At 44.2% G+C, this 27,728-nt stretch overlaps 1 protein-coding gene across 9 annotated transcripts in view; it reads left to right on the top strand.

The window, feature by feature from the left end:
- The window catches only part of LOC138667072 (oocyte zinc finger protein XlCOF6-like), a 157,652-nt gene extending 130,347 nt beyond the window's left edge, over positions 1 to 27,305 (top strand). For 7 of the 9 annotated variants that reach the window (XM_069755333.1, XM_069755340.1, XM_069755334.1 and 4 more), the window contains one exon: positions 25,744 to 27,305. In XM_069755333.1, coding sequence (XP_069611434.1) covers positions 25,744 to 27,263 — 1,520 coding nt within the window. In that variant the 3' untranslated portion in view covers positions 27,264 to 27,305. The remainder of the gene's footprint in view (positions 1 to 25,743) is intronic. The other 2 variants (XM_069755338.1, XM_069755336.1) reach the window with 1 other exon arrangement.
- The last annotated feature ends 423 nt before the right edge of the window (positions 27,306 to 27,728 follow it).

Genomic DNA, 27,728 nt, shown 5'->3' on the forward strand with positions numbered 1-27,728 from the left:
CATAGATTTCCAATCCAATACTGGATTATGGACCTGTAGCCATGGCAACCCCAAAACGACCACATCATGCAGATTATGCAACACCAAAAAGCGAATATCCTCCTGATGTGAAGGAGCCATGCACATGGTCAATTGAGTCCAGTACTGAGGCTTATTCTTGGCCAAAGGCGTAGCATCAATTCCTCTCAATGGAATAGGATACTGCAAGGGCTCCAAGAAAAAACCACAGCGCCTGGCAAACTCCAAGTCCATCAAATTCAGGGCAGCGCCTGAATCCACAAATACCATAACAGAATAGGACGACAGAGAGCAAATCAGAGTAACGGACAAAAGAAATTTAGACTGTACCGTACTAATGGTGGCAGACCTAGCGAACCGCTTAGTGCGCTTAGGACAATCGTAGATAGCATGAGTGGAATCACCACAGTAAAAACACAGCCCATTCCGACGTCTGTGTTCTTGCCGTTCAGCTCTAGTCAAAGTCCTATCACACTGCATAGGCTCAGGCCTATGCTCAGAGAATACCGCCAAATGGTGCACAGCTTTGCGCTCACGCAAGCGCCGATCGATCTGAGTGGCCAAAGACATAGACTCATTCAGACCAGCAGGCGTGGGAAATCCCACCATGACATCCTTAAGTGCTTCAGAAAGACCCTTTCTGAAAATTGCCGCCAGGGCACACTCATTCCACTGAGTAAGCACAGACCACTTTCTAAACTTCTGACAGTACACCTCCGCTTCATCCTGACCCTGACACAAAGCCAGCAAGATTTTCTCTGCCTGATCCACTGAATTTGGTTCATCATAAAGCAATCCAAGTGCCAGAAAAAACGCATCAACATCACGCAATGCAGGATCTCCTGGCGCAAGGGAAAATGCCCAGTCTTGAGGGTCACCATGCAACAAAGAAATAATGATTTTTACTTGTTGAACAAGGTCACCAGAGGAGTGGGGTTTCAAAGCTAGAAACAGTTTACAATTATTTTTGAAATTCAGGAACTTAGATCTATCCCCAAAAAACAAATCAGGAATTGGAATTCTAGGCTCTAACATCGGATTCTGAACCAGAAAATCTTGAATGTTTTGTACCCTTGCAGTGAGATGATCCACACAAGAGGACAGACCTTGAATGTCCATATCTACACCTGTGTCCTGAACCACCCAGAGGCTTAGGGGAAAAGAAATACAAAAAACACTGCAGAGAAAAAAAATGGTCTCAGAACTTCTCTTATCCCTCTATTGAGATGCATTAATACTTTGGGCCAGCTGTACTGTTATGGACCTGGTGGTTAGGAGCACCCGGAACGACCTGATGGTTAAACTCACACAGGACAAGCTCTGGGAAGTGGGAGCTCTGCCGACTGCAACCCCTAATCCTATCACACAACTAGAAATAACCGTGGAGCGTACCTAACACGACCTAGATGCCTCTTCACAGCCTAAGAGCTAACTAGCCCTAAAGATAGAAAATAAAGCCTACCTTGCCTCAGAGAAATTCCCCAAAGGAAAAGGCAGCCCCCCACATATATTGACCGTGAGATAAGATGAAAGTCACAAACACAGAAATGAAACAGGTTTTAGCAAAGGGAGGCCAGACTTACTAAACAGACAGAGGATAGGAAAGGTATCTTTGCGGTCAGCACAAAACCCTACAAAAAGACCACGCAGAGTGTGCAAAAAGACCTCCGCACCGACTCACGGTGCGGAGGTGCCACTCTGCATCCCAGAGCTTCCAGCTAGCAGGGCAAGATCATGATAGCCAGCTGGACAAGGAAACAATGAACAAATAAATAACTAGCAGGGACTTAGCTTCTGCTGGAGTAGACAGGTCACCAGAAAGATCCAAGAGCGAACTGAACCAGTACAAGAACATTGACAGCTGGCATGGAGTAACGATCTGAGTGGAGTTAAATAGAACTGCCAGCCAAAGAATAAACTACGTCACCTGTGGAAAGATCCTCAGAAGCAGCAGCTCCACTCACAGCCACCAGAGGGAGTCCATGGACAGAACTCGCCGAAGTACCATTCATGACCACAGGAGGGAGTTCGATAACAGAATTCACAACACACCTCCTTCAGAGCTTGTCTCATGTTGTTCCTAAACCACCAGATCATAACAGGGTGCGTGGCCGAGCACGGCCGGGTGTCAGCTGACTATCGCAGCTGACATCCGGCACTATGTGCCAGGAGCGGTCACGGACCGCTCCCGGCACATTAACCCCCGGGCACACCGCGATCAAACATGATCCCAGTGTTCTGGCAGTATAGGGAAGCATCGCGCAGGGAGGGGGCTCCCTGCGTGCTTCCCTGAGACCCTCGGAGCAATGCGATGTGATCGCGTTGCTCCGAGGGTCTCTTACCTCCTCCTCCCTGCAGCAGGCCTGGATTCAAAATGGCCACTGCATCCAGGTCCTGCAGGGAGGAGGCTTCACTGCGCCTGCTCGGAGCAGGCGCCAGGATGCCTCCAGGAGTGCACGTCCAGGGGCATCGCTATCATGAGGCCACTTGAGTCAGCTGCTTCAGGCGGTGCCACCTGCTGATAAAAAGGGGGGTGGCATCTGCGGGGAGCGTTCTTTCAGATGCCGACTTGTGCCTGTGTTTGGCTGCTCTTGTCTCCCTGACATCATGTTATCTCCTGCTGTGCCGCCGCCCGCTTCATACTGTAAAATATGCACTTTGATTACTGGTGTGCGGTGGCTTTTACGCTCCAGGTTCAGCAACTCAGAGAGGGGAGGTGTCCTACAGGAGAACAACACTGGCCAATGAAAGCTCTCACATCACTGACAGAAAAGCTGATTGGCCAGTGCCCCTGTTCTCCTGCATTGTGCCTCTTTGAAGGGAAGAAGCGAGAGCCAGGAAATAAGATCAGAGAGTAGCCACCTGTGCTGGAATATGCAGGAGAAGCAGCTCCAATCCACAAGGTGACAGATCCCTTGCTGGGCAATCCCGGCAGAGAGAGTGGGGGTGGGGCTCAGCTGCTGTGAGCAGGGGAAGCTGCACATGTACACCAGCCCCACCCCTTAGCACAGAAGTGTGTGTGGGGGGGTTGTGTCGTGTGTGGGTTGTCTCTGTCGTTGTGTCTATGTGTGTGTATGGTCTGTCTGCGGGTTGCGTGTTTGTGTGGGTTGCGTGTCTGTGTGTGGGTTGCGTGTCTGTCTGCTTGTGTGTGGGTTGCGTGTCTGTCTGCTTGTGTGTGTCTGTGTGGGTTGTGTGTCTGCTTGTGTGTATGTCTGTGTGGGTTGCGTGTCTGTGTGTGGGTTGTATCTTTCTGCATGGGTTGTGTCTGTGTGTGTCTGTGTATAGTATGTGGGTTGCGTGTCTGTTTGTGTGTGTCTGTGTACGTCTGTGTATTTGTGTGTGGGTTGCATGTGTCTGTGTGGGTTGCATGTCTGTGTGTCTGCTTGTGTGTGTCTGTGTATGTCTGTGTCTGTGTGTGGGTTGTGTGTCTGCTTGTGTGGGTTGCGTGTCTGCTTGTGTGGGTTGCGTGTCTGTGTGGGTTGTTTGTGGGTAGGTTGTGTCTTTCTGTGTGGTGTGTGGGTTGTGTATGGTCTGTGTGGGTTGCGTGTCTGTGTGTGGGTTGTGTGTCTGTGTGTGGGTTGCGTGTCTGTGTGTGGGTTGCGTGTCTGCTTGTGTGTGGGTTGCGTGTGTGTGTCTGTGTGTATGTCTGTGTGTGGGTTGCGTGTCTGTGTGTGGGTTGTGTCTTTGTGTGTCTGTGTGGGTTGTGTCTATGGGCGTGTCTGTGTGTGGGTTGCGTGTCTGTGTGGGTTGTGTCTTTCTGTGTGGGTTGTGTCTGTGTGTCTGTGTATGGTCTGTGAGTTGCGTGTCTGTGTCTGCTTGTGTGTCTGTGTTTGCATGTGGGTTGCGTGTCTGTGTGGGTTGCGTGTCTGTGTGTGTCTGTGTGTGTGTTGCGTGTCTGCGTGTGTCTGTGTGGGTTGCGTGTCTGTGTGTAGGTCGTGTTTGTGTGTGTCTGCATGTGTGTGGTCTGTGTGGGTTACTTATCTGTGGGTTGCTTGTCTGTTTATGGGTTGCGTCGTTGTGTGTCTGCTTGTGTAGGTTTCGTGTCTGTGTGGGTTGTTTGTGTGTAGGTTTTGTCTTTCTGTGTGGTGTGTGGGTTGCGTGTCTGTGTGTGGACTGCGTGTCTGTGTGTGGGTTGTGTCTCTGTCTTTCTGTGTGGTGTGTGGGTTGTGTCTGCGTGTGTGTGGGTTGTGTCTGTGTGTGTGTAGTTTGTGTCTCTGTGGTGTGTGGGTTGTTTCTGTTTGTGGGTTGTGTCTGTGGTGTGTTTGCCTGTGTGTTGATTATGTCTCTCTATGGTGTGTGGGTTATGTCTGTGTGGTGTGTCTGTTGTGTGTCAGTGTGGGTTGTGTCTCTGTGTTGACTGTGGGTTGTGTCTGCGTGTGTGTGTTGTATCCCTGTGTGTGGGGGGCTGTGTATGTTTGTGTGTTTAGATATCTTGTGAGAATACTGAGGGGTGTGTATATACACTTGTCCGTCCTACATGCATGCATATATGATGTGTACCTGCTGTGCATCTGTTATATAGTATGTGTGTACTAGGGACATGTATGATGTGTGTGTCTGTGACTGTATGATGTGTATGTAATGAACATGTGTTGTCCAGTACAGTATGTGTGTGCTGTATATCATGTAATTTAACCCCTTCACCACCTTTGACGTTCATATACAGTGGGGCAAAAAAGTATTTAGTCAGTCAGCAATAGTGCAAGTTCCACCACTTAAAAAGATGAGAGGCGTCTGTAATTTACATCATAGGTAGACCTCAACTATGGGAGACAAACTGAGAAAAAAAAATCCAGAAAATCACATTGTCTGTTTTTTTAACATTTTATTTGCATATGATGGTGGAAAATAAGTATTTGGTCAGAAACAAACAATCAAGATTTCTGGCTCTCACAGACCTGTAACTTCTTCTTTAAGAGTCTCCTCTTTCCTCCACTCATTACCTGTAGTAATGGCACCTGTTTAAACTTGTTATCAGTATAAAAAGACACCTGTGCACACCCTCAAGCAGTCTGACTCCAAACTCCACTATGGTGAAGACCAAAGAGCTGTCAAAGGACACCAGAAACAAAATTGTAGCCCTGCACCAGGCTGGGAAGACTGAATCTGCAATAGCCAACCAGCTTGGAGTGACGAAATCAACAGTGGGAGTAATAATTAGAAAATGGAAGACATACAAGACCACTGATAATCTCCCTCGATCTGGGGCTCCACGCAAAATCCCACCCCGTGGGGTCAGAATGATCACAAGAACGGTGAGCAAAAATCCCAGAACCACGCAGGGGGACCTAGTGAATGAACTGCAGAGAGCTGGGACCAATGTAACAAGGCCTACCATAAGTTACACACTACGCCACCATGGACTCAGATCCTGCAGTGCCAGACGTGTCCCACTGCTTAAGCCAGTACATGTCCGGGCCCGTCTGAAGTTTGCTAGAGAGCATTTGGATGATCCAGAGGAGTTTGGGGAGAATGTCCTATGGTCTGATGAAACCAAACTGGAACTGTTTGGTAGAAACACAACTTGTCGTGTTTGGAGGAAAAAGAATACTGAGTTGCATCCATCAAACACCATACCTACTGTAAAGCATGGTGGTGGAAACATCATGCTTTGGGGCTGTTTCTCTGCAAAGGGGCCAGGACGACTGATCCAGGTACATGAAAGAATGAATGGGGCCATGTATCGTGAGATTTTGAGTGCAAACCTCCTTCCATCAGCAAGGGCATTGAAGATGAAACGTGGATGGGTCTTTCAACATGACAATGATCCAAAACACACCGCCAGGGCAACGAAGGAGTGGCTTCGTAAGAAGCATTTCAAGGTCCTGGAGTGGCCTAGCCAGTCTCCAGATCTCAACCCTATAGAAAACCTTTGGAGGGAGTTGAAAGTCCGTGTTGCCAAGCGAAAAGCCAAAAACATCACTGCTCTAGAGGAGATCTGCATGGAGGAATGGGCCAACATACCAACAACAGTGTGTGGCAACCTTGTGAAGACTTACAGAAAAAGTTTGACCTCTGTCATTGCCAACAAAGGATATATTACAAAGTATTGAGATGAAATTTTGTTTCTGACCAAATACTTATTTTCCACCATAATATGCAAATAAAATGTTAAAAAAACAGACAATGTGATTTTCTGGATTTTTTTTTCTCAGTTTGTCTCCCATAGTTGAGGTCTACCTATGATGTAAATTACAGACGCCTCTCATCTTTTTAAGTGGTGGAACTTGCACTTTTGCTGACTGACTAAATACTTTTTTGCCCCACTGTACGTCAAAGGTTGTATCCTTGCCTTTGATACAATCTCGCACACTGGCAATATACTATATGAAGCCAATTATACTATATGGAAGTAGTTATAATATTTTGAGGGCTCTGTGGGGAGCATGTTAATACTTGAAGGGCTATGAGGAAGCCTTTATACTTTATGGAGGGCTGTTTTGGGGGCCATTATACTGTATGTAGTTCTTTTATACATTATGGAGTGCTGTATGGGGCTCACAGCCGGGGATCATATTGTGGCGGGATAGTTGAGGGGGTACAGTAAGGTTATCATACTGTGCGTGTGGAGGAATCATTGTGGGGGATCATAGTGTTTGCGGGGCACCTTTGTTGGCATCATACTTTATGGAGCAATGAAAGAGGACTCAATAGGAGGAAAATTACTTTGTAACGGCAGCAAAGTTGTGAGATATGTACCTATGTGATCCAGACAAATTATTTTTTTTTTTTGGGGGGGGGGGGGGTTGGAGCAATAAGAGCTTGTGGTTTGGGGCCCCATGATCTCTTTGTATGCCCTGGTGCAGGATGCATTGTCCTTTTCACAAACATCTCTGCTGGAGGACAGATGGCCCATAACTTACACACCATGTCCAATGCTGCCCCTCGGTACATACAGGCATTCAGCCGTGTTTCTCCTGAGCGTCGGTTGTGCTCGCTACCCTTCCCACTCTCACATCCCTTACTCAACCCCATAGGAAGGCCCCTGCTAATAGCTCCGGACAGCCCCGTGTGTGGCGCTTGTGATTGGCTAAGTGTTTCGGGAGAAGGAGGCGTGATCTGTTTGGACATCTTTTTTCTATTTCTCTAAATTAAAATGTCCACTATTGTCCTCATTTTTACAGTATAGAGATAAATCTGTATGAACCAGATTTATTCCTATCGATTTAAACAAATTTACTATGGGGGGGGCACCGTTCTGCACTTTGCCTCAGGCAGCACAGAGGTTACTAGGTTCACCCCTGTGCACGTCAGATCGCTGATCTGACACAGTGCACAACAAAGTGTCAGATCAGCGATCTGTCACTTTACTGTGATGTCCCCCCCCTGGGGCAAAGTAAAAAAAAAATTTACATGTGTAAAAAAAAAATAAAAAATCCTAACTAAATAATAATACTAATAAAAATATTTTTCCAATAAATACATTCCTTTATCTAAATAAAAAAAAAACAATAAAAGTACACATATTTAGTATCGCCGCGTCCGTAACGACCCGACCTATAAAACTGCCCCACTAGTTAACCCCTTCAGTGAACACCGTAAAAAAAACGAGGCAAAAAACAACGCTTTATTATCATACCGCCGAACAAAAAGTGGAATAACACGCAATCAAAAAGACGGATATAAATAATTATGGTACCGCTGAAAACGTCATCCTGTCCCGCAAAAAAACGAGCCAACATATAGCATCATCATCGAAAAAATATAAAAGTTATAGTCCTCAGAATAAAGCGATGCAAAAATAATTATTTTGTTCTATAAAGTAGTTTTTATCATATAAAAGCGCCAAAACATAAAAAAATGATATAAATGAAGTATCGCTGTAATCGTACTGACCTGAAGAATAAAACTGCTTTATCCATTTTACCAAACGCGGAACGGTATAAACGCCCCCCCCCCCAAAAAAAAAAAATCTTCATGAATAGCTGGTTTTTGGTCATTCTGCCTCACAAAAATCAGTATAAAAAGCGATCAAAAAATGTCACGTGCCTAAAAATAAAAACGTCAACTCGTCCCGCAAAAAATAAGACCTCAAATAACTCTGTGGACCAAAATATGGAAAAATTATAGCTCTCAAAATGTGGTAACGCAAAAATATTTTTTGCAATAAAAAGCGTCTTTTAGTGTGTGACGTCTGCCAATCATAAAAATCCGCTAAAAAACCCGCTATAAAAGTAAATCAAAGCCCCCTTCATCACCCTCTTAGTTAAGGAAAAATTAAAAAAAAATGTATTTATTTCCATTTTCCCATTAGGGTTAGGGCTAGGATTAGGGCTAGGGTTAGGGTTGGGGCTAGGGTTAGGGCTACAGTTAGGGTTAGGGCTAAAGTTAGGGTTAGGGTTAGGGCTAAAGTTAGGATTAGGGTTGGGGCTATAGTTAGGGTTAGTATTTGGATTACATTTACGGTTGGGAATAGGGTTGGGATTAGGGGTGTCTCAGGGTTAGGGGTGTGTTGTGATAGGCAATTCAGTATCACAATGGACATAGCGGTCAGAGCACATACAGTGATCTGACAATAACCCAAAATAATAGAACGAGCTCTGAGACGTGGGAACTCTGCAGACCGCAATCCCTAATCCTCTTCAAACAACACTAGAGGCAGCCGTGGATTGCGACTAACTCTGCCTATGCAACTCGGCACAGCCTGAGAAACTAATTAGCCTGAAGATAGAAAATAAGCCTACCTTGCCTCTGAGAAATACCCCAAAGGAAAAGGCAGCCCCCCACATATAATGACTGTGAGTTAAGATGAAAAGACAAACGTAGGGATGAAATAGATTCAGCAAAGTGAGGCCCGACTTTCTTAACAGAGCAAGGATAGGAAAGATAACTTTGTGGTCTACACAAAACCCTAAAGAAAACCACGCAAAGGGGGCAAAAAGACCCTCCGTACCGAACTAACGGCACGGAGGTACACCCTTTGCGTCCCAGAGCTTCCAGCAAAACAATTAGACAAGCTGGACAGAAAAAATAGCAAACAAATAGCAAAGAAGAACTTAGCTATGCAGAGCAGCAGGCCACAGGAATGATCCAGGGAAAAACAAGTCCAACACTGGAACATTGACAGGAAGCATGGATCAAAGCATTAGGTGGAGTTAAGTAGAGAAGCACCTAACGACCTCACCAGATCACCTGAGGGAGGAAACTCAGAAGCCGCAGTACCACTTTCCTCCACAAACGGAAGCTCCCAGAGAGAATCAGCCGAAGTACCACTTGTGACCACAGGAGGGAGCTCTGCCACAGAATTCACAACAGTACCCCCCCCTTGAGGAGGGGTCACCGAACCCTCACCAGAGCCCCCAGGCCGACCAGGATGAGCCACATGAAAGGCACGAACAAGATCGGGAGCATGTACATCAGAGGCAAAAACCCAGGAATTATCTTCCTGAGCATAACCCTTCCATTTAACCAGATACTGGAGTTTCCGTCTTGAAACACGAGAATCCAAAATCTTCTCCACAATATACTCCAATTCCCCCTCCACCAAAACCGGGGCAGGAGGGTCAACAGATGGAACCATAGGTGCCACGTATCTCCGCAACAATGACCTATGGAATACGTTATGTATGGAAAAAGAATCTGGGAGGGTCAGACGAAAAGACACAGGATTAAGAACCTCAGAAATCCTATACGGACCAATGAAACGAGGTTTAAACTTAGGAGAGGAAACCTTCATAGGAATATGACGAGAAGATAACCAAACCAGATCCCCAACACGAAGTTGGTGACCCACACGGCGTCTGCGATTAGCGAAACATTGAGCCTTCTCCTGAGACAAGGTCAAATTGTCCACTACATGAGTCCAAATCTGCTGCAACCTGTCCACCACAGTATCCACACCAGGACAGTCCGAAGACTCATCCTGTCCTGAAGAGAAACGAGGATGGAACCCAGAATTGCAGAAAAATGGCGAAACCAAGGTAGCCGAGCTGGCCCGATTATTAAGGGCGAACTCAGCCAAAGGCAAAAAGGACACCCAGTCATCCTGATCGGCAGAAACAAAGCATCTCAGATAGGTTTCCAAGGTCTGATTGGTTCGTTCGGTCTGGCCATTAGTCTGAGGATGGAAAGCCGAGGAAAAAGACAAGTCAATGCCCATCCTACCACAAAAGGCTTGCCAAAACCTCGAAACAACCTGGGAACCTCTGTCAGAAACGATATTCTCAGGAATGCCATGCAAACGAACCACATGCTGGAAGAACAATGACACCAAATCAGAGGAGGAAGGCAATTTAGACAAGGGTACCAGATGGAACATCTTAGAAAAGCGATCACAGACCACCCAAATGACTGACATCTTTTGAGAAACGGGAAGATCTGAAATAAAATCCATAGAGATATGTGTCCAAGGCCTCTTCGGGACCGGCAAGGGCAAAAGCAACCCACTGGCACGAGAACAGCAGGGCTTAGCCCGAGCACAAATCCCACAGGACTGCACAAAAGTACTCACATCCCGCGACAGAGATGGCCACCAAAAGGATCTAGCCACTAACTCTCTGGTACCAAAGATTCCAGGATGACCAGCCAACACCGAACAATGAACCTCAGAGATAACTTTATTCGTCCACCTATCCGGGACAAACAGTTTCTCCGCTGGACAACGATCAGGTTTATTAGCCTGAAATTTTTGCAGCACCCGCCGCAAATCAGGGGAGATGGCAGACACAATTACTCCTTCCCTGAGGATACCCGCCGGCTCAGATAAACCCGGAGAGTCGGGCACAAAACTCCTTGACAGAGCATCCGCCTTCACATTTTTAGAGCCCGGAAGGTACGAAATCACAAAGTCAAAACGGGCAAAAAACAGCGACCAACGAGCCTGTCTAGGATTCAAACGCTTAGCAGACTCGAGATAAGTCAAGTTCTTATGATCAGTCAATACCACCACGCGATGCTTAGCTCCTTCAAGCCAATGACGCCACTCCTCGAATGCCCACTTCATGGCCAGCAACTCTCGGTTGCCCACATCATAATTTCGCTCAGCAGGCGAAAACTTCCTGGAAAAAAAAGCGCATGGTTTCATCACTGAGCAATCAGAACCTCTCTGCGACAAAACAGCCCCTGCTCCAATCTCAGAAGCATCAACCTCGACCTGGAACGGAAGAGAAACATCTGGTTGACACAACACATGGGCAGAAGAAAAACGACGCTTCAACTCTTGAAAAGCTTCCACAGCAGCAGAAGACCAATTGACCAAATCAGCACCCTTCTTGGTCAAATCGGTCAATGGTTTGGCAATACTAGAAAAATTGCAGATGAAGCGACGATAAAAATTAGCAAAGCCCAGGAACTTTTGCAGACTTTTCAGAGATGTCGGCTGAGTCCAATCATGGATGGCTTGGACCTTAACAGGATCCATCTCGATAGTAGAAGGGGAAAAGATGAACCCCAAAAATGAAACCTTCTGCACACCAAAGAGACACTTTGATCCCTTCACAAACAAAGAATTAGCACGCAGGACCTGAAAAACCGTTCTGACCTCCACATGAGACTCCCAATCATCCGAGAAGATCAAAATGTCATCCAAGTACACAATCAGGAATTTATCCAGGTACTCTCGGAAGATGTCATGCATAAAGGACTGAAACACTGATGGAGCATTGGCAAGTCCGCATGGCATCACTAGATACTCAAAATGACCCTCGGGCGTATTAAATGCAGTTTTCCATTCATCGCCTCGCCTGATTCGCACAAGATTGTACGCACCACGAAGATCTATCTTGGTGAACCAACTAGCCCCCTTAATCCGAGCAAACAAATCAGATAACAATAGCAAGGGGTACTGAAATTTAACAGTGATCTTATTAAGAAGGCGGTAATCTATACAAGGTCTCAGCGAACCATCCTTCTTGGCTACAAAAAAGAACCCTGCTCCTAATGGCGACGATGACGGGCGAATATGCCCCTTCTCCAGGGATTCCTTCACATAACTGCGCATAGCGGTGTGCTCAGGCACGAATAAATTAAACAGTCGACCTTTGGGGAATTTACTACCAGGAATCAAATTGATAGCACAATCACAATCCCTATGCGGAGGTAGGGCATCGGACGTGGGCTCATCAAATACATCCCGGTAATCAGACAAGAACTCTGGAACCTCAGAAGGGGTGGATGACGAAATTGACAGAAATGGAACATCACCATGTACCCCCTGACAACCCCAGCTGGACACCGACATGGATTTCCAATCCAATACTGGATTATGGGCTTGTAGCCATGGCAACCCCAACACGACCACATCATGCAGATTATGCAACACCAGAAAGCGAATAACCTCCTGATGTGCAGGAGCCATGCACATGGTCAGCTGGGTCCAGTATTGAGGCTTATTCTTGGCCAAAGGCGTAGCATCAATTCCTCTCAATGGAATAGGACACTGCAAGGGCTCCAAGAAAAACCCACAACGCTTAGCATATTCCAAGTCCATCAAATTCAGGGCAGCACCTGAATCCACAAACGCCATGACAGAATACGATGACAAAGAGCAGATCAAGGTAACGGACAGAAGAAATTTTGACTGTACTGTACCAATGGTGGCAGACCTAGCGAACCGCTTAGTGCGCTTAGGACAATCAGAGATAGCATGAGTGGAATCACCACAGTAGAAACACAGCCCATTCAGACGTCTGTGTTCTTGCCGTTCAACTCTGGTCATAGTCCTATCGCACTGCATAGGCTCAGATTTAATCTCAGGTAATACCGCCAAATGGTGCACAGATTTACGCTCACGCAAGCGTCGACCGATCTGAATGGCCAAAGACATAGACTCATTCAAACCAGCAGGCATAGGAAATCCCACCATGACATCCTTAAGGGCTTCAGAGAGACCCTTTCTGAATATGGCTGCCAGCGCAGATTCATTCCATTGAGTGAGCACGGACCACTTTCTAAATTTCTGGCAATATACCTCTATCTCATCCTGAGCCTGACAAAGAGTCAGCAAATTTTTTTCTGCCTGATCCACTGAATTAGGCTCATCGTACAGCAATCCAAGCGCCAGGAAAAACGCATCGATATTACTTAATGCAGGATCTCCTGACGCAAGAGAAAATGCCCAGACCTGAGGGTCGCCACGCAAAAAAGAAATGACGATCCTAACCTGTTGAACTGGGTCACCAGAGGAGCGAGGTTTCAAAGCCAGAAATAGTTTACAATTATTTTTGAAACTCAGAAATTTAGTTCTATCTCCAAAAAACAAATCTGGAATAGGAATTCTCAGTTCTAACAAAGAATTCTGAACCACAAAATCTTGAATATTTTGAACTCTTGCCGTGAGCTGATCCACACATGAAGACAGACCTTTAATGTCCATTGCTATACCTGTGTCCTGAACCACCCAAATGTCTAGGGGAAAAAAAAGGCAAAACACAATGCAAAGAAAAAAAAATGGTCTCAGAACTTCTTTTTTCCCTCTATTGAGAATCATTAGCACTTTTGACTTCCTGTACTGTTGTGATAGGCAATTCAGTATCACAATGGACATAGCGGTCAGAGCACATACAGTGATCTGACAATAACCCAAAATAATAGAACGAGCTCTGAGACGTGGGAACTCTGCAGACCGCAATCCCTAATCCTCTCCAAACAACACTAGAGGCAGCCGTGGATTGCGCCTAACTCTGCCTATGCAACTCGGCACAGCCTGAGAAACTAACTAGCCTGAAGATAGAAAATAAGCCTACCTTGCCTCAGAGAAATACCCCAAAGGAAAAGGCAGCCCCCCACATATAATGACTGTGAGTTAAGATGAAAAGACAAACGTAGGGATGAAATAGATTCAGCAAAGTGAGGCCCGACTTTCTTAACAGAGCGAGGATAGGAAAGATAACTTTGCGGTCTACACAAAACCCTAAAGAAAACCACGCAAAGGGGGCAAAAAGACCCTCTGTACCGAACTAACGGCACGGAGGTACACCCTTTGCGTCCCAGAGCTTCCAGCAAAACAATTAGACAAGCTGGACAGAAAAAATAGCAAATAAATAGCAAAGAAGAACTTAGCTATGCAGAGCAGCAGGCCACAGGAATGATCCAGGGAAAAACAAGTCCAACACTGGAACATTGACAGGAAGCATGGATCAAAGCATTAGGTGGAGTTAAGTAGAGAAGCACCTAACGACCTCACCAGATCACCTGAGGGAGGAAACTCAGAAGCCGCAGTACCACTTTCCTCCACAAACGGAAGCTCCCAGAGAGAATCAGCCGAAGTACCACTTGTGACCACAGGAGGGAGCTCTGCCACAGAATTCACAACAGTGGTGTGGTTAGGGTTACCGTTGAGATTAGGGTTAGGGGTGTGTTTGGATTAGGGTTTCAGTTATAATTGGGGGGTTTCCACTGTTTAGGCACATCAGGGGCTCTCCGATCTCAATTCCAGCCAATTCTGCGTTGAAAAAGCATAACCGTGCTCCTTCCCTTCCGAGCTCTCCCGTGTGCCCAAACACGGGTTTACCCCAACTTATGGGGTATCAGCATACTCAGGACAAATTGGACAACAACTTTTGAGGTTCAATTTCAACTGTTAGCATTGGAAAAATACAAAACTGGGAGCTAAAATATAATTTTTGTGGGAAAAAAAAGGATTTTTTATTTTCACGGCTCTGCGTTATAAACTGTAGTGAAACACTTGGGGGTTCAAAGCTCTCACAACACATCTAGATGAGTTCCTTAGGGGGTCTACTTTCCAAAATGGTGTCACTTGTGGGGGGTTTCAATGTTTAGGCACATCAGTGGCTCTCCAAACGCAACATGGCGTCCCATCTCAATTCCAGTCAATTTTGCTTTGAAAAGTCAAATGGCACTCCTTCGCTTCCGAGCTCTGCCATGCGCCCAAACAGTGGTTTACCCCCACAAATTGTACAACAACTTTTGGGGTCCATTTTCTCCTGGTACCCTTGGTAAAATAGAACAAATTGGAGCTGAATAAATATTTTGTGAAAAAAAGTAAAATGTTCATTTTTCTTTAAACATTCCAAAAATTCCTGTGAAACACCTGAAGGGTTAATAAACTTCTTGAATGTGGTTTTGAGCACCTGGAGGGGTGCAGTTTTTAGAATGTTGTCACAATTGGTTATTGTCTATCATATAGACCCCTCAAAATGACTTCAAATGAGATGTGGTCCCTAAAAAAAATGGTGTTGTAAAAATGAGAAATTGCTGGTCAACTTTTAACCCTTATTACTCCCTAACAAAAAAAATTTTGGTTCCAAAATTGTGCTGATGTAAAGTAGACATGAGGGAAATGCTACTTATTAAGTATTTTGTGTGACATATCTCTGTGATTTAATTGCATAAAAATTCATAGTTGGAAAATTGCGAAATTTTCAAATTTTTTGCCAAATTTCCTTTTTTTTCACAAATAAACACAGGTAATATCAAATAAATTTTACCACTATCATGAAGTACAATATGTCTCAAGAAAAAAATGTCAGAATCAGCGTTCCAGAGTTATAACCTCATAAATGGACAGTGGTCAGAATTGTAAAAATTGGCCCGATCATTAACGTACAAACCACCCTTGGGGGAAAAGGGGTAAGGCTAGGTTCACACTGCATTCAGTGTCTCCGTTAAACGGACTACGTTACACCGCGGCATTACGTGGTGTAACGTAGTCCGTTAACGCCGCCATTGAATGCAATATCGGACGCATCGCTAGCGCCCGCCCACAATGGGCGTGCGCTAGCAATGTGCCGTCATTGAGTGACGGACCCGAGACGCGGGCTGCAGCGTTTCCGGGTCCGTCACTGCTAGCGTAGATGGAGCTAGCAGATGCTCCATCTGCACTAGCGCTGTGCCAAAGTCGGCACTTGCGTTAGCGCAGTCCGTTTAACGTATGTGTTGAACGGACTGCACTAACGCAATGTGAACCTAGCCTTAAGCTTAATTTCACAAAAGAACAAACTACAAGAAAACTGGTGGCACCTTCCCTTTAAACTGTCTGGCACAGATAGGTGTTGTGTGTGTTCCTGCTATTGTGGTGTGCCTGTCCCCCGGAGGTTGATTGGTTTTTGTTTGTCTATGTTGTATGTGTTGTTTGTACTCTAACATCACTTGTCGGCTGTGATATCTTTATGTTTATATTTTGGGATCCTATATATTGTGTGACCCTTGTGCCCTTCATTATGGCTGCGGTTTTGTTCAGCCCACGGTACATACGGGTTCTCTGCTTTTTTAAGCATATGCGAGTTTAACGTTTTCTTGGTTGAATTGGCCTAATTACAATGCCCTGTGCTGTAGTTTATGTGGATACCCCATATGGCCAACCTGTGTTTGGTGTATTTTTTGACAAGCATATATTAACTATGAATACTATGTACCGTGGTGCTGGACTCTGCGGCACGTTATTTTGCGCAGGCGCCTGATAGTTGTCTTGCGCTCTATTCTATGCAGGCGATTCACAGGGCCAGTTTACGCAGGCGCACTTTCGTGCCCGGTGAGCATGTACTAATCATGCGCAACAATGTACAGTCGCTGGATCCTGTTGCGCTGTACCATGCGTAGGCGCCTTGAGTGGACCCGCGTCCAAGCATCTGCAGCTGTGCAATGGCGCTGGACTTTGTTGCGCTCCACTTCACGCAGGCGCCCTGACAGGGTCTGCGTTCTTTGTGCGCGGCCACTTTTTGGTGCCGGTTCTCATGTGCACTTTTTTTTTTTTTTGCCCGATTGGGCTGCTCCAATCTATGCACACTGGTTTTTCATCAGGTAATTATGGCAATTCCACATACTGCTATTTATTTGTACATTGGTGTGTGTATGTGCCACCACTTTCCCTGACGAAGCCCTTTCCACTAGGGCGATACTCGTGGGGTCACTGTCTTCATTCCACTCAGCTTGTGTGGCATACCAATAAAATATACTGTTAAAAAATTTTGTATACAATTTTGTGGTGTGCATTTATTGCAGTGGTGCTTTCTCTTTTTTGGCCATTATTGTTTACCACTGAACTGTCACATCAACCGATGTCCCTGTTCTGTAAGGGAGATTGTCGTGGGACACTCATTATTAATTGGACTACATACTGTTGGTTTATTATTTTTTGCAGGTGATCGATGACTTTTGAGGAATTAGGTGTGCTTGTAAGGATGGTGAAATTAAGAATGTTAAAATACTCGGATAGGAATGCTCGGACCTGACACCCATAATGTGGTAGTGCACCGTTTTATGGGTGTCAGGTCCAAGCATTCCTACATGAACAGTTTCCTGTTTTTTGAATGGCCACCAATGTCTCCTGATCTAACCCCCTTAGAATTTTATTTTTGGGGTCAATTAGTATTATTATTATTATTTATTTATATATTACCATTAATTCCAAGGTGCTGTACATGTGAAAAGGGGTTATAGATATCGTTAACAGTAAACAAATTTACAGTGACAGACTGGTACATAGGGGAGAGGACCCTGTCCTTGCGGACTTACATTCTTCAGGATAATGGGGAAGAGACAGGAGGTTGGTGTGCTGTAGCACTGGTGGTGGTGAGGAGGCTGCTCGGGTGGTCGGTGACGTAGCAGCAGCTCGAGTGGTCGGTGACGTGGCGGCAGCTCGGGTGGTTGGTGAGGCGGCAGAATGGTTATTGCAGGCTGTATGCTTTCCTGAAGAGATGGGTTTTCAAGTTCCGTCTGAAGGATCCGAGGGTGGTGGATAATCGGACGTGTTGAGGAGTAGAATTCCAGAGGATGGGGGATATTCGGGTGAAATCTTGGAGGTGGTTGTGTGAGTAACGAATAAGTGTGGAGGAGAATAGGAGGTCTTGGAAGGATCGAAGATTACGTGAGGGAAGATATTGGGAGATTAGTTCAGAGATATAGGGAGGGGACAGGATGCGGGTGGCTTTGTAGATCAGTGTTAGTAGTTTGAACTGGATTCGTTTGGGAAGTGGGAGCCAGTGGAGGGATTTGCAGAGGGGTGAAGCAGGGGAGTAGCGAGGAGAGAGGTGGAATAGCCGAGCAGCAGAGTTGAGGACAGACTGGAGTGGTGCAAGGGAATTAGCTGGGAGGCCACAGAGGAGGGTGTTGCAGTAATCGAGGTGGGAGATGATGAGGGCAAGCACAAGAGTTTTATTAGATTGTGGGCTGAGGAAGGGACGGATACTGGCAATATTTTTGAGTTGTAGGTGACAGGAGGTGGCAAGAGTTTGGACGTGCGGTTTGAACTACAGGGCAGAATCGAGAGTTAACCCGAGGCAGTGGATTTCAGGTGCGGGAGAGAGCGTGATGCCATTTACTGTAAGAGATAGATCAGGTAGGGGGGATACACGAGAAGGGGGAAAGATGATGAGTACGGTTTTGTCTGCATTGAGTTTTAGGAAGCGAGAGTTGAAGAAGGAGGATATATCTGACAGACACTCCGGGATTCTAGACAGAATAGAGGTGACATCTGAGTCGGAGAGGTAGATCTGAGTGTCGTCCGCATATAGGTGGTACTGGAAGCCATGGGACTTTATGAGTTGTTCTAAGCCAACGGTATATATGGAAAAAAGTAGAGGCCCTAGGACAGAGCCTTGAGGGACTCCAATAGAGAGGGGGCGGGTGAGGAGGTAGTGTGAGAGTGGGAAATGCTAAATGTGCGGTCAGAAAGGTATTAGGCAATCCAGGACAGGGCAAGGCCTTTGATGCCGAGGGAAGAAAGAATCTGTAGCAGTAGGAGGTGGTCAACTGTGTTGAAAGCAGAGGACAGGTCGAGAAGGAGGAGGATGGAGAACTGTCTGTTAGCTTTGGCTGTGAGTAAGTCATTAGTAATTTTGGTCAGAGCAGTTTCGGTGGAGTGGTGGGGGCGGAAGCCAGATTGGAGGTTGTCAAGGAGAGAGTTAGATGAGAGGTGGGAGGAAAGTTGACCATTGACATGCTGCTCAAGGAGTTTGGAAGCAAACGGGAGCAGTGATATGGGGCGATAGCTGGGCATAGCAGTTGGGTCAAGGCTAGCTTTTTTGAGAATGGGTGTGATGGAGGCATGTTTGAAGGCAGAGGGGAAAGTACCAGAAGATAGTGATAGGTTGAAGAGATGGGTTAGGGCTGGAAGGAGCGTGTTAGTGAGGTTGGGGAGCAGGTGGGAAGGGATGGGGTCAAGTGCACAGGTGGTGAGGTGTGATTTGGAAAGGGGGAAGTTCTCCTTCAGTGATGTTGGAGAGGGAAGTTATTGGGGAAGGGCAGAGATCTGGTATATGGAGTGGTTGGGGTGGTGGAACAGTAAAGGTTTGCCTTGTTTGGTCGATCTTGTTTTTGAAGTAGGTGGCAAAGTCCTCAGAAGAGATTAGGGGAATTGGAGGTGGCAGTCGTGGGCGGAGAAAAGAGTTAAATGTGCTGAACAGTTGTTTTGGGTTGTAGGATAGTGAACATACAAGGTTAGTGAAATAGGTCTGTTTAGCAGAAGTGAGGGCTAGTTTGAAGGCAAGTGTAGCTTGTTTGAAAGCGGTGAAGTTGTCTGGCAGGTGTGTTTTTTTCCAACGCCGCTCAGCGAACTGAAGGCAATTGTCTATGCTGTGAAGATACGAGATGTGCAGCATCTGAAACAACGGATACTGGAAGCCTGAGCTAGCATTTCTTCTGCATTGTTGCAGTCAGTGTGTCAAGAGTGGGAGAAGAGGGTTACATTGACAATCCAACACAATAGGCAGTATTTTGAACACATTTTATAAGTGGTCATAAACTTGTAAATAATTCCAGAAAAAATAGTTACGTTAAAACCAAGCACACAATTGTTTTTCTTGTGAAATTCTCAATAAGTTTAATGTATCACATGACCCTCTTCCCATTGGAAAAAATAAGGTTGGATCCAAAATGGACAACTTCAAAATGGCCGCCATGGTCACCACCCATTTTGAAAAGATTTCCCCCTCCCATATACTAATGTGCCACAAACAGGAAGTTGATATCACCAACCATTCCCATTTTATTTAGGTGTAGCCATATAAATGGCCCACTGTGTGTGTGTGTATATATATATATATATATATATATATATATATATATATATGTGTGTGTGTGTGTGTGTGTGTGTGTATATATATATATATATATATATATATATATATATATATATATACAGTGGGGCAAAAAAGTATTTAGTCAGTCAGCAATAGTGCAAGTTCCACCACTTAAAAAGATGAGAGGCGTCTGTAATTTACATCATAGGTAGACCTCAACTATGGGAGACAAACTGAGAAAAAAAAATCCAGAAAATCACATTGTCTGTTTTTTTAACATTTTATTTGCATATTATGGTGGAAAATAAGTATTTGGTCAGAAACAAAATTTCATCTCAATACTTTGTAATATATCCTTTGTTGGCAATGACAGAGGTCAAACGTTTTCCGTAAGTCTTCACAAGGTTGCCACACACTGTTGTTGGTATGTTGGCCCATTCCTCCATGCAGATCTCCTCTAGAGCAGTGATGTTTTTGGCTTTTCGCTTGGCAACACGGACTTTCAACTCCCTCCAAAGGTTTTCTATAGGGTTGAGATCTGGAGACTGGCTAGGCCACTCCAGGACCTTGAAATGCTTCTTACGAAGCCACTCCTTTGTTGCCCTGGCGGTGTGCTTTGGATCATTGTCATGTTGAAAGACCCATCCACGTTTCATCTTCAATGCCCTTGCTGATGGAAGGAGGTTTGCACTCAAAATCTCACGATACATGGCCCCATTCATTCTTTCATGTACCCAGATCAGTCGTCCTGGCCCCTTTGCAGAGAAACAGCCCCAAAGCATGATGTTTCCACCACCATGCTTTACAGTAGGTATGGTGTTTGATGGATGCAACTCAGTATTCTTTTTCCTCCAAACACGACAAGTTGTGTTTCTACCAAACAGTTCCAGTTTGGTTTCATCAGACCATAGGACATTCTCCCAAAACTCCTCTGGATCATCCAAATGCTCTCTAGCAAACTTCAGACGGGCCCGGACATGTACTGGCTTAAGCAGTGGGACACGTCTGGCACTGCAGGATCTGAGTCCATGGTGGCGTAGTGTGTTACTTATGGTAGGCCTTGTTACATTGGTCCCAGCTCTCTGCAGTTCATTCACTAGGTCCCCCCGCGTGGTTCTGGGATTTTTGCTCACCGTTCTTATGATCATTTTGACCCACGGGGTGGGATTTTGCGTGGAGCCCCAGATCGAGGGAGATTATCAGTGGTCTTGTATGTCTTCCATTTTCTAATTATTGCTCCCACTGTTGATTTCTTCACTCCAAGCTGGTTGGCTATTGCAGATTCAGTCTTCCCAGCCTGGTGCAGGGCTACAATTTTGTTTCTGGTGTCCTTTGACAGCTCTTTGGTCTTCACCATAGTGGAGTTTGGAGTCAGACTGTTTGAGGGTGTGCACAGGTGTCTTTTTATACTGATAACAAGTTTAAACAGGTGCCATTACTACAGGTAATGAGTGGAGGATAGAGGAGACTCTTAAAGAAGAAGTTACAGGTCTGTGAGAACCAGAAATCTTGATTGTTTGTTTCTGACCAAATACTTATTTTCCACCATAATATGCAAATAAAATGTTAAAAAACAGACAATGTGATTTTCTGGATTTTTTTTTTCTCAGTTTGTCTCCCATAGTTGAGGTCTACCTATGATGTAAATTACAGACGCCTCTCATCTTTTTAAGTGGTGGAACTTGCACTATTGCTGACTGACTAAATACTTTTTTGCCCCACTGTATATATATATATATATATATATATATATATATATATACTAGATTGTGGCCTGATTCTAACGCATCGGGTATTCTAGAATATGCATGTCCCCGTAGTATATGGACAATGATGATTCCAGAATTCGCGGCAGACTGTGCCCGTCTCTGATTGGTCGAGGCAACCTTTATGACATCATCGTTGCCATGGCAACCATTATGACATCTACGTCGATACTGTGCCCATTGCTGATTGGTCGCGGCCTCGACCAATCAGAGACGCGGTATTTCTACGTCGATACTGTGCCCGTCGCTGATTGGCTGGGCTGCCGCGACCAATCAGCGACGGGCACAGTCCGATTAGTCCCTCCCTACTCCCCTGCAGTTACTGCCCGGCGCCCGCTCGCTCCATACTCCCCTCCGGTCACCGCTCACACAGGGTTAATGCCAGCAGTGACGGACCGCGTTATGCCACGGGTTACGCACTTCGTTACCGCTGCTATCAACACTGCGTGTCCCCAACGTTTTACTATTGATGCTGCCTATGCAGCGTCAATAGTAAAAAAATCTAATGTTAAAAATAATAAGTAAAAAAAAAAAAACCTGCTATACTCACCCTCCGTAGTGTAACGATGCGCTCGCACCTGCCTCCAGCTTCCGCTCCCAGAGATGCATTGTGAAATTACCCAGAAGACTTAGCAGTCTCGTGAGACCGCTAAGTCTTCTGGGTAATTTAGCAATGCATCCTGGGAACAGAAGATGGCGGCAGCTGCGCGCCCATCGCCAGAGCGCCGTTGGATCCTAGGGGGTGAGTATGTAACTATTTTTTATTTTTTTTTATTTTTTTTTTAACAGGGATATGTGCCCACACTGCTAAATACTGCGTGGGCTGCGTTATATACTACATGGCTGCTATATACTACGTGGGCAGTACTATATACTACATGGCTGCTATATACTACGTGGACAGTACTATATACTACATGGCTGCTATATACTACCTGGGCAGTACTATATACTACATGGCTGCTATATACTACGTGGGCAGTACTATATACTACATGGCTGCTATACACTACGTGGGCAGTACTATATACTACATGGCTGCTATATACTTCGTGGACAGTACTATATACTACATGGCTGCTATATACTATGTGGACAGTACTATATACTAAATGGCTGCTATATACTACGTGGGCAGTACTATATACTACATGGCTGCTGTATACTATGTGGCCTGTGTTAGATATTGCGTGGGCTGCGTTATATACTACATGGCTGCTATATACTACGTGGGCAGTGCTATATACTACATGGCTGCTATATACTACGTGGCAGACTGTGCCCGTCACTGATTGGTCGAGGAAACCTTTATGACATCATCATCGCCATTCTGTGCCCGTCGCTGATTGGTTGAGGCCTGGCGGCCTCGACCAATCAGAGACGCGGGATTTCCAGGACAGACAGACAGACAGAAAAACCCTTAGACAATTATATATATATAGAATATCAGGTACAAATTGATATAGAACCGTGAAAGAGACTAAGCAATAGACTTAAACTATACATAGCAATAAACAATGGAAAATAATGGTAGTTTTGTTTTTGATACTATAAGACAATTCACAAAAATAATCCTTTTAAATATGAAGCTACCATGTGGCGGTAGATAATACTTCACTATTACACATCACAAACCCCTATTTACCAACAATGAAATATTCATCCAAGGTAAAAAAAAAAAAAAAAAGTACAAAAATGAATTTTAAAATATAATTTATTAACCCCTATCTGACCTCGGACGGGATAGTACGTCCGAGGTCAGATCCCCTGCTTTGATGCAGGGCTCCGCGGTGAGCCCGCATCAAAGCCGGGACATGCCAGCTGTTTTGAACATGATTGGGGTCGGCGATGCGTCAGGATGGTAACCATAGAGGTCCTAGGGACCTCTATGGTTACTGATGACCGGTGGCTGTGAGCGCCACCCTGTGGTCGGCGCTCACAGCACACCTCCATTTCTGCTACAGCTGATCGCTGCTATGTAGCAGAGCCGATCGTGCTGTGCCTGCTTCTAGCCTCCCATGGAGCATGGCAAAAGTAAAAAAAAAAAAAAGTTTAAAAAAATGTGAAAAAAATAAAAAAAATATAAAAGTTTAAATCACCCCCCTTTCGCCCCAATCAAAATAAAAAAAAAAAATCAAATCTACACATATTTGGTATCGACGCGCTCAGAATCGCCCGATCTATCAATAAAAAAAAGCATTAACCTGATCGCTAAACGGCATAGCGAGAAAAAAATTCGAAACGCCAGAATTATGTTTTTTAGGTCGCCGCGACATTGCATTAAAATGCAATAACGGGCGATCAAAAGAACGTATCTGCACCAAAATGCTATCATTAAAAACGTCATCTCGGCACGCAAAAAAATAAGCCCTCAACCGACCCCAGATCACGAAAAATGAAGACGCTACGAGTATCGGAAAATGGCGCAATGTTTGTTTTTTTTTTAGCAACGTTTGGAATTTTTTTTCACCACTTAGATAAAAAATAACCTAGTCATATTAGGTGTCTATGAACTCGTACTGACCTGGAGAATCACAATGGTAGGTCAGTTTTAGCATTTAGTGAACCTAGCAAAAAAAACAAACAAAAAACAAGTGTGGGATTGTACTTTTTTTGCAATTTCACCGCACTTGGAATTTTTTTCCCGTTTTCTAGTACACGACATGCTAAAACCAATGATGTCGTTCAAAAGTACAACTCGTCCCGCAAAAAATAAGCCCTCACATGGCCATATTGATGGAAAAATAAAAAAGTTATGGCTCTGGGAAGGAGGGGAGTGAAAAACGAACACGGAAAAATGAAAAATCCCAAGGTCATGAAGGGGTTAAACAAGAATAGATAAAAAATATAACAAATAGAAAGGTGCTAGGAAAGAAAGAGGGATCTAATTTCAAGGTGTGTACAAAATCAAGTACCAAAAAAAGAAAGAAATGTCCAGCTTCACCGAGTCCGTAAAAAAAGCGTTTTCTTTATTCACAAACTTTAAACATGGAGGATACAGACTTCAGCACAACCATATGGGTAAGAATCTCAACGCGTTTCTGGAGACTAGGCTCCCTTAATCGCGTTGAGATTCTTACCCATATGGTTGTGCTGAAGTCTGTATCCTCCATGTTTAAAGTTTGTGAATAAAGAAAACGCTTTTTTACGGACTCGGTGAAGCTGGACATTTCTTTCTTTTTTTGGATCTTGCACGCCTGGACACAGCGGGTCCGTGCTCCCGAGGTTTGGTTGCTGAATCACGGGTGAGCTGGTTTATGTTCCTTCTTACAAAATCAAGTACCAGTATATAAACTAGTATTCCTCATATAAACAGATTCTATTCAAAATGTTGTCTCAGACCACAATACCCAACTGACACTAGAATGCTGCATTAGTGCTATGAAGTTTGACAACCAAGGAATCTGTATGCAACACTATAACACAATCGGAGTCCTCCTGAAGGAACCCTCCTAATCCAGAGAGTTCACTTCCTATTGAGGAAACTTTTGTGAAAAGAGATACGGAAAAACATCTTACCATTAAAAGAGGACATTAATCCAGATGTAATTCCTCAGGAGAAAAATTTAACAAGTAATTTTTCAACAAAATGCACTATTCTTCTGCATTGTGGGGAAATCAAGGTTAAACAGGTAAAAAAAATTCCTGTAAGAAAAAATATTATGTGACAATAATAAAGACATTTCTTCAACGATATAACTAAGCCCTCTGCATATGCAGAAATTAAATTAGAATAAACAAGAGCCTTACCTCAGTATTTGTAAGCCAAAATCAGAAGGAAATCTATAATAGAAACGTGTCACCATTTCTGTATTTTTCTCACACTCCTGGATTTAGCTTAGAAGTACTGAGTTAAAATACTGACCAAATACTGAACATGTGAACGTGGCCTAAAGTTACAAATAGAGAACTTCTGAAGTGTTCAAAATTGTATTGTGAATCATGTTTTACTGATTGTGTAAAATCGTCATGTAGGAATGTTATAACATTTCAGCTTTAATATGTTCAACAGAAGTTAAAATAAAGTCTGTTTATATTTCCAGCAGCTGACTGCACAGAAAAATATGTAGAAAATCCCCTTTCTTCTCCAGACAACAAAGTAAATTGCAATAATATCAAAAAGGATAATCAAGAAAATTCAAGAACACTTCTTATAACAACTATACCATCATTTTTCCCCGCCGATGATCTATCTACTGATTTAACTAATCGCAATGATCTTTTACCTGTTCAATCCCAGATTGTTAAGCAAAGTACAGAAGATGCAGAGGGTAAAATATTTCCGCATTCTGAAAGTGGCAAACATTTTAAAAATAAAACAATTCTATCAATCCAGGAAAGAATTCACAGAGATGAGAAGCCATTTTCATGTTCTGAATGTGGGAAAGGCTTTAGGAAGAAATTTAACCTTTCTAAACATGAATTAATTCACAAAGATGAAAGGCCATTTCCTTGTTCAGAATGTGAGAAAAGTTTTCGCCAGAAATCAGATCTCTTTATTCATCAAAAAATGCACACAGGAGAGAAGCCACATTTATGTTCTGAATGTGGTAAATGTTTTGCAAGGAAATCGTGTCTTGTTGAACATCTGAGAACTCACACAGGGGAAAAACCATTTTCATGTCCGGAATGTGGTAAATGCTTTCGCCAGCGGTCTGCTGCTGTTCACCATCGTGTAATCCATACAGGAGAGAAACCATATTCATGTTTGGAATGTGACAAATGGTTTAGCAAGAAAGCTGATAGTATGAAACATCTGCAAACTCACACTGGGGAGAAGCCATTCTCATGTTCAGAATGTGGGAAAAGCTTTACAAGAAAAACAAGTCTTGTCCAACATCAGAGAACTCACACCGGAGAGAAGCCATATTCTTGTTCAGAATGTGGTAAATGTTTTAGTCAGAAGTCAGATCTTCTTAACCATCAGGTAATCCATACAGGGGAGAAGCCATTTTCATGTAATGAATGTGGAAAATGGTTTAGCAAGAAATCTTATAAGGTTAAACATTTGAGAACTCACACTGGGGAGAAGCCATTTTCATGTTCAGAATGTGGGAAAAGCTTCACAAGAAAATCAAGTCTTGTTGAACATCAGCGAACTCACACAGGAGAGAAGCCGTATTCTTGTTTAGAATGCAAGAAATGTTTTAGCCAGAAGTCAGATCTTCTTAAACATCGGGTGATCCATACAGGGGAGAAGCCATTTTCATGTTCTGAATGTGGGAAATGGTTTAGCAAGAAATGTGACAGAGTTAAACATCTGAAAACTCACACTAGAGAGAAGCCGTTTTCTTGTTCAGAATGTGGAAAATGTTTTAAGCATAATTCTGATCTCATTAAGCATCATAGAACTCACACAGGGGAGAAGCCATATTTATGTCCAGAATGTGGAAAATGTTTTACGCTTAATGATGATCTGAATAAACATAGGGTAATCCATACAGGAAGGAAGCCATTTTTATGTTCAGATTGTGGTAAGTGTTATAATCATAGATCATCGCTTGCTCAACATAAGAAGCGCTTCCATTTTAGCAGTGTGACTGTAGCAAATGTTTTTCCTTAGATCCAATGTTTCATAAAAATAAAGTACATTAAGTTAAAATCATGGTTTTTGTCATCTCAGGCTTGCTCAATTCAAATATTTTTTCTTCAGTGTCTGTATTATAACCCTCAACAAAATAAATAGCAGAGAGCTGATCCTTCAGACAAAACCTAGGCCGCTGTACAACTCCATGCACTATGCCATATTTCACCATGTTTCTAAGGAATTCCTGGTTCTGACCTCTCTAGCTATAGTTAATGCACAAGTTCTCAAGAAACATTCTTTTCAAGTTCATCCTGGCAGCAATAAAAGCAATGGAAGCCCCATTCTTGCACTGTATTACTGTGGAGCACAGCTCCAGACATGCCATCTCAACCTTTGCTTTAGTCCTGGCTAATTCCCTATAGCTAAAGGTCAGAGAGGCCCTGCGCCTGCGCACTGCAGTACTTTGTTCTGCCCTCAACAGGGCAGACAAAGTACGCCTGC

Source organism: Ranitomeya imitator, chromosome 2, assembly GCF_032444005.1.
Source record: "Ranitomeya imitator isolate aRanImi1 chromosome 2, aRanImi1.pri, whole genome shotgun sequence".
Taxonomy (NCBI): Eukaryota; Metazoa; Chordata; class Amphibia; order Anura; family Dendrobatidae; genus Ranitomeya; species Ranitomeya imitator.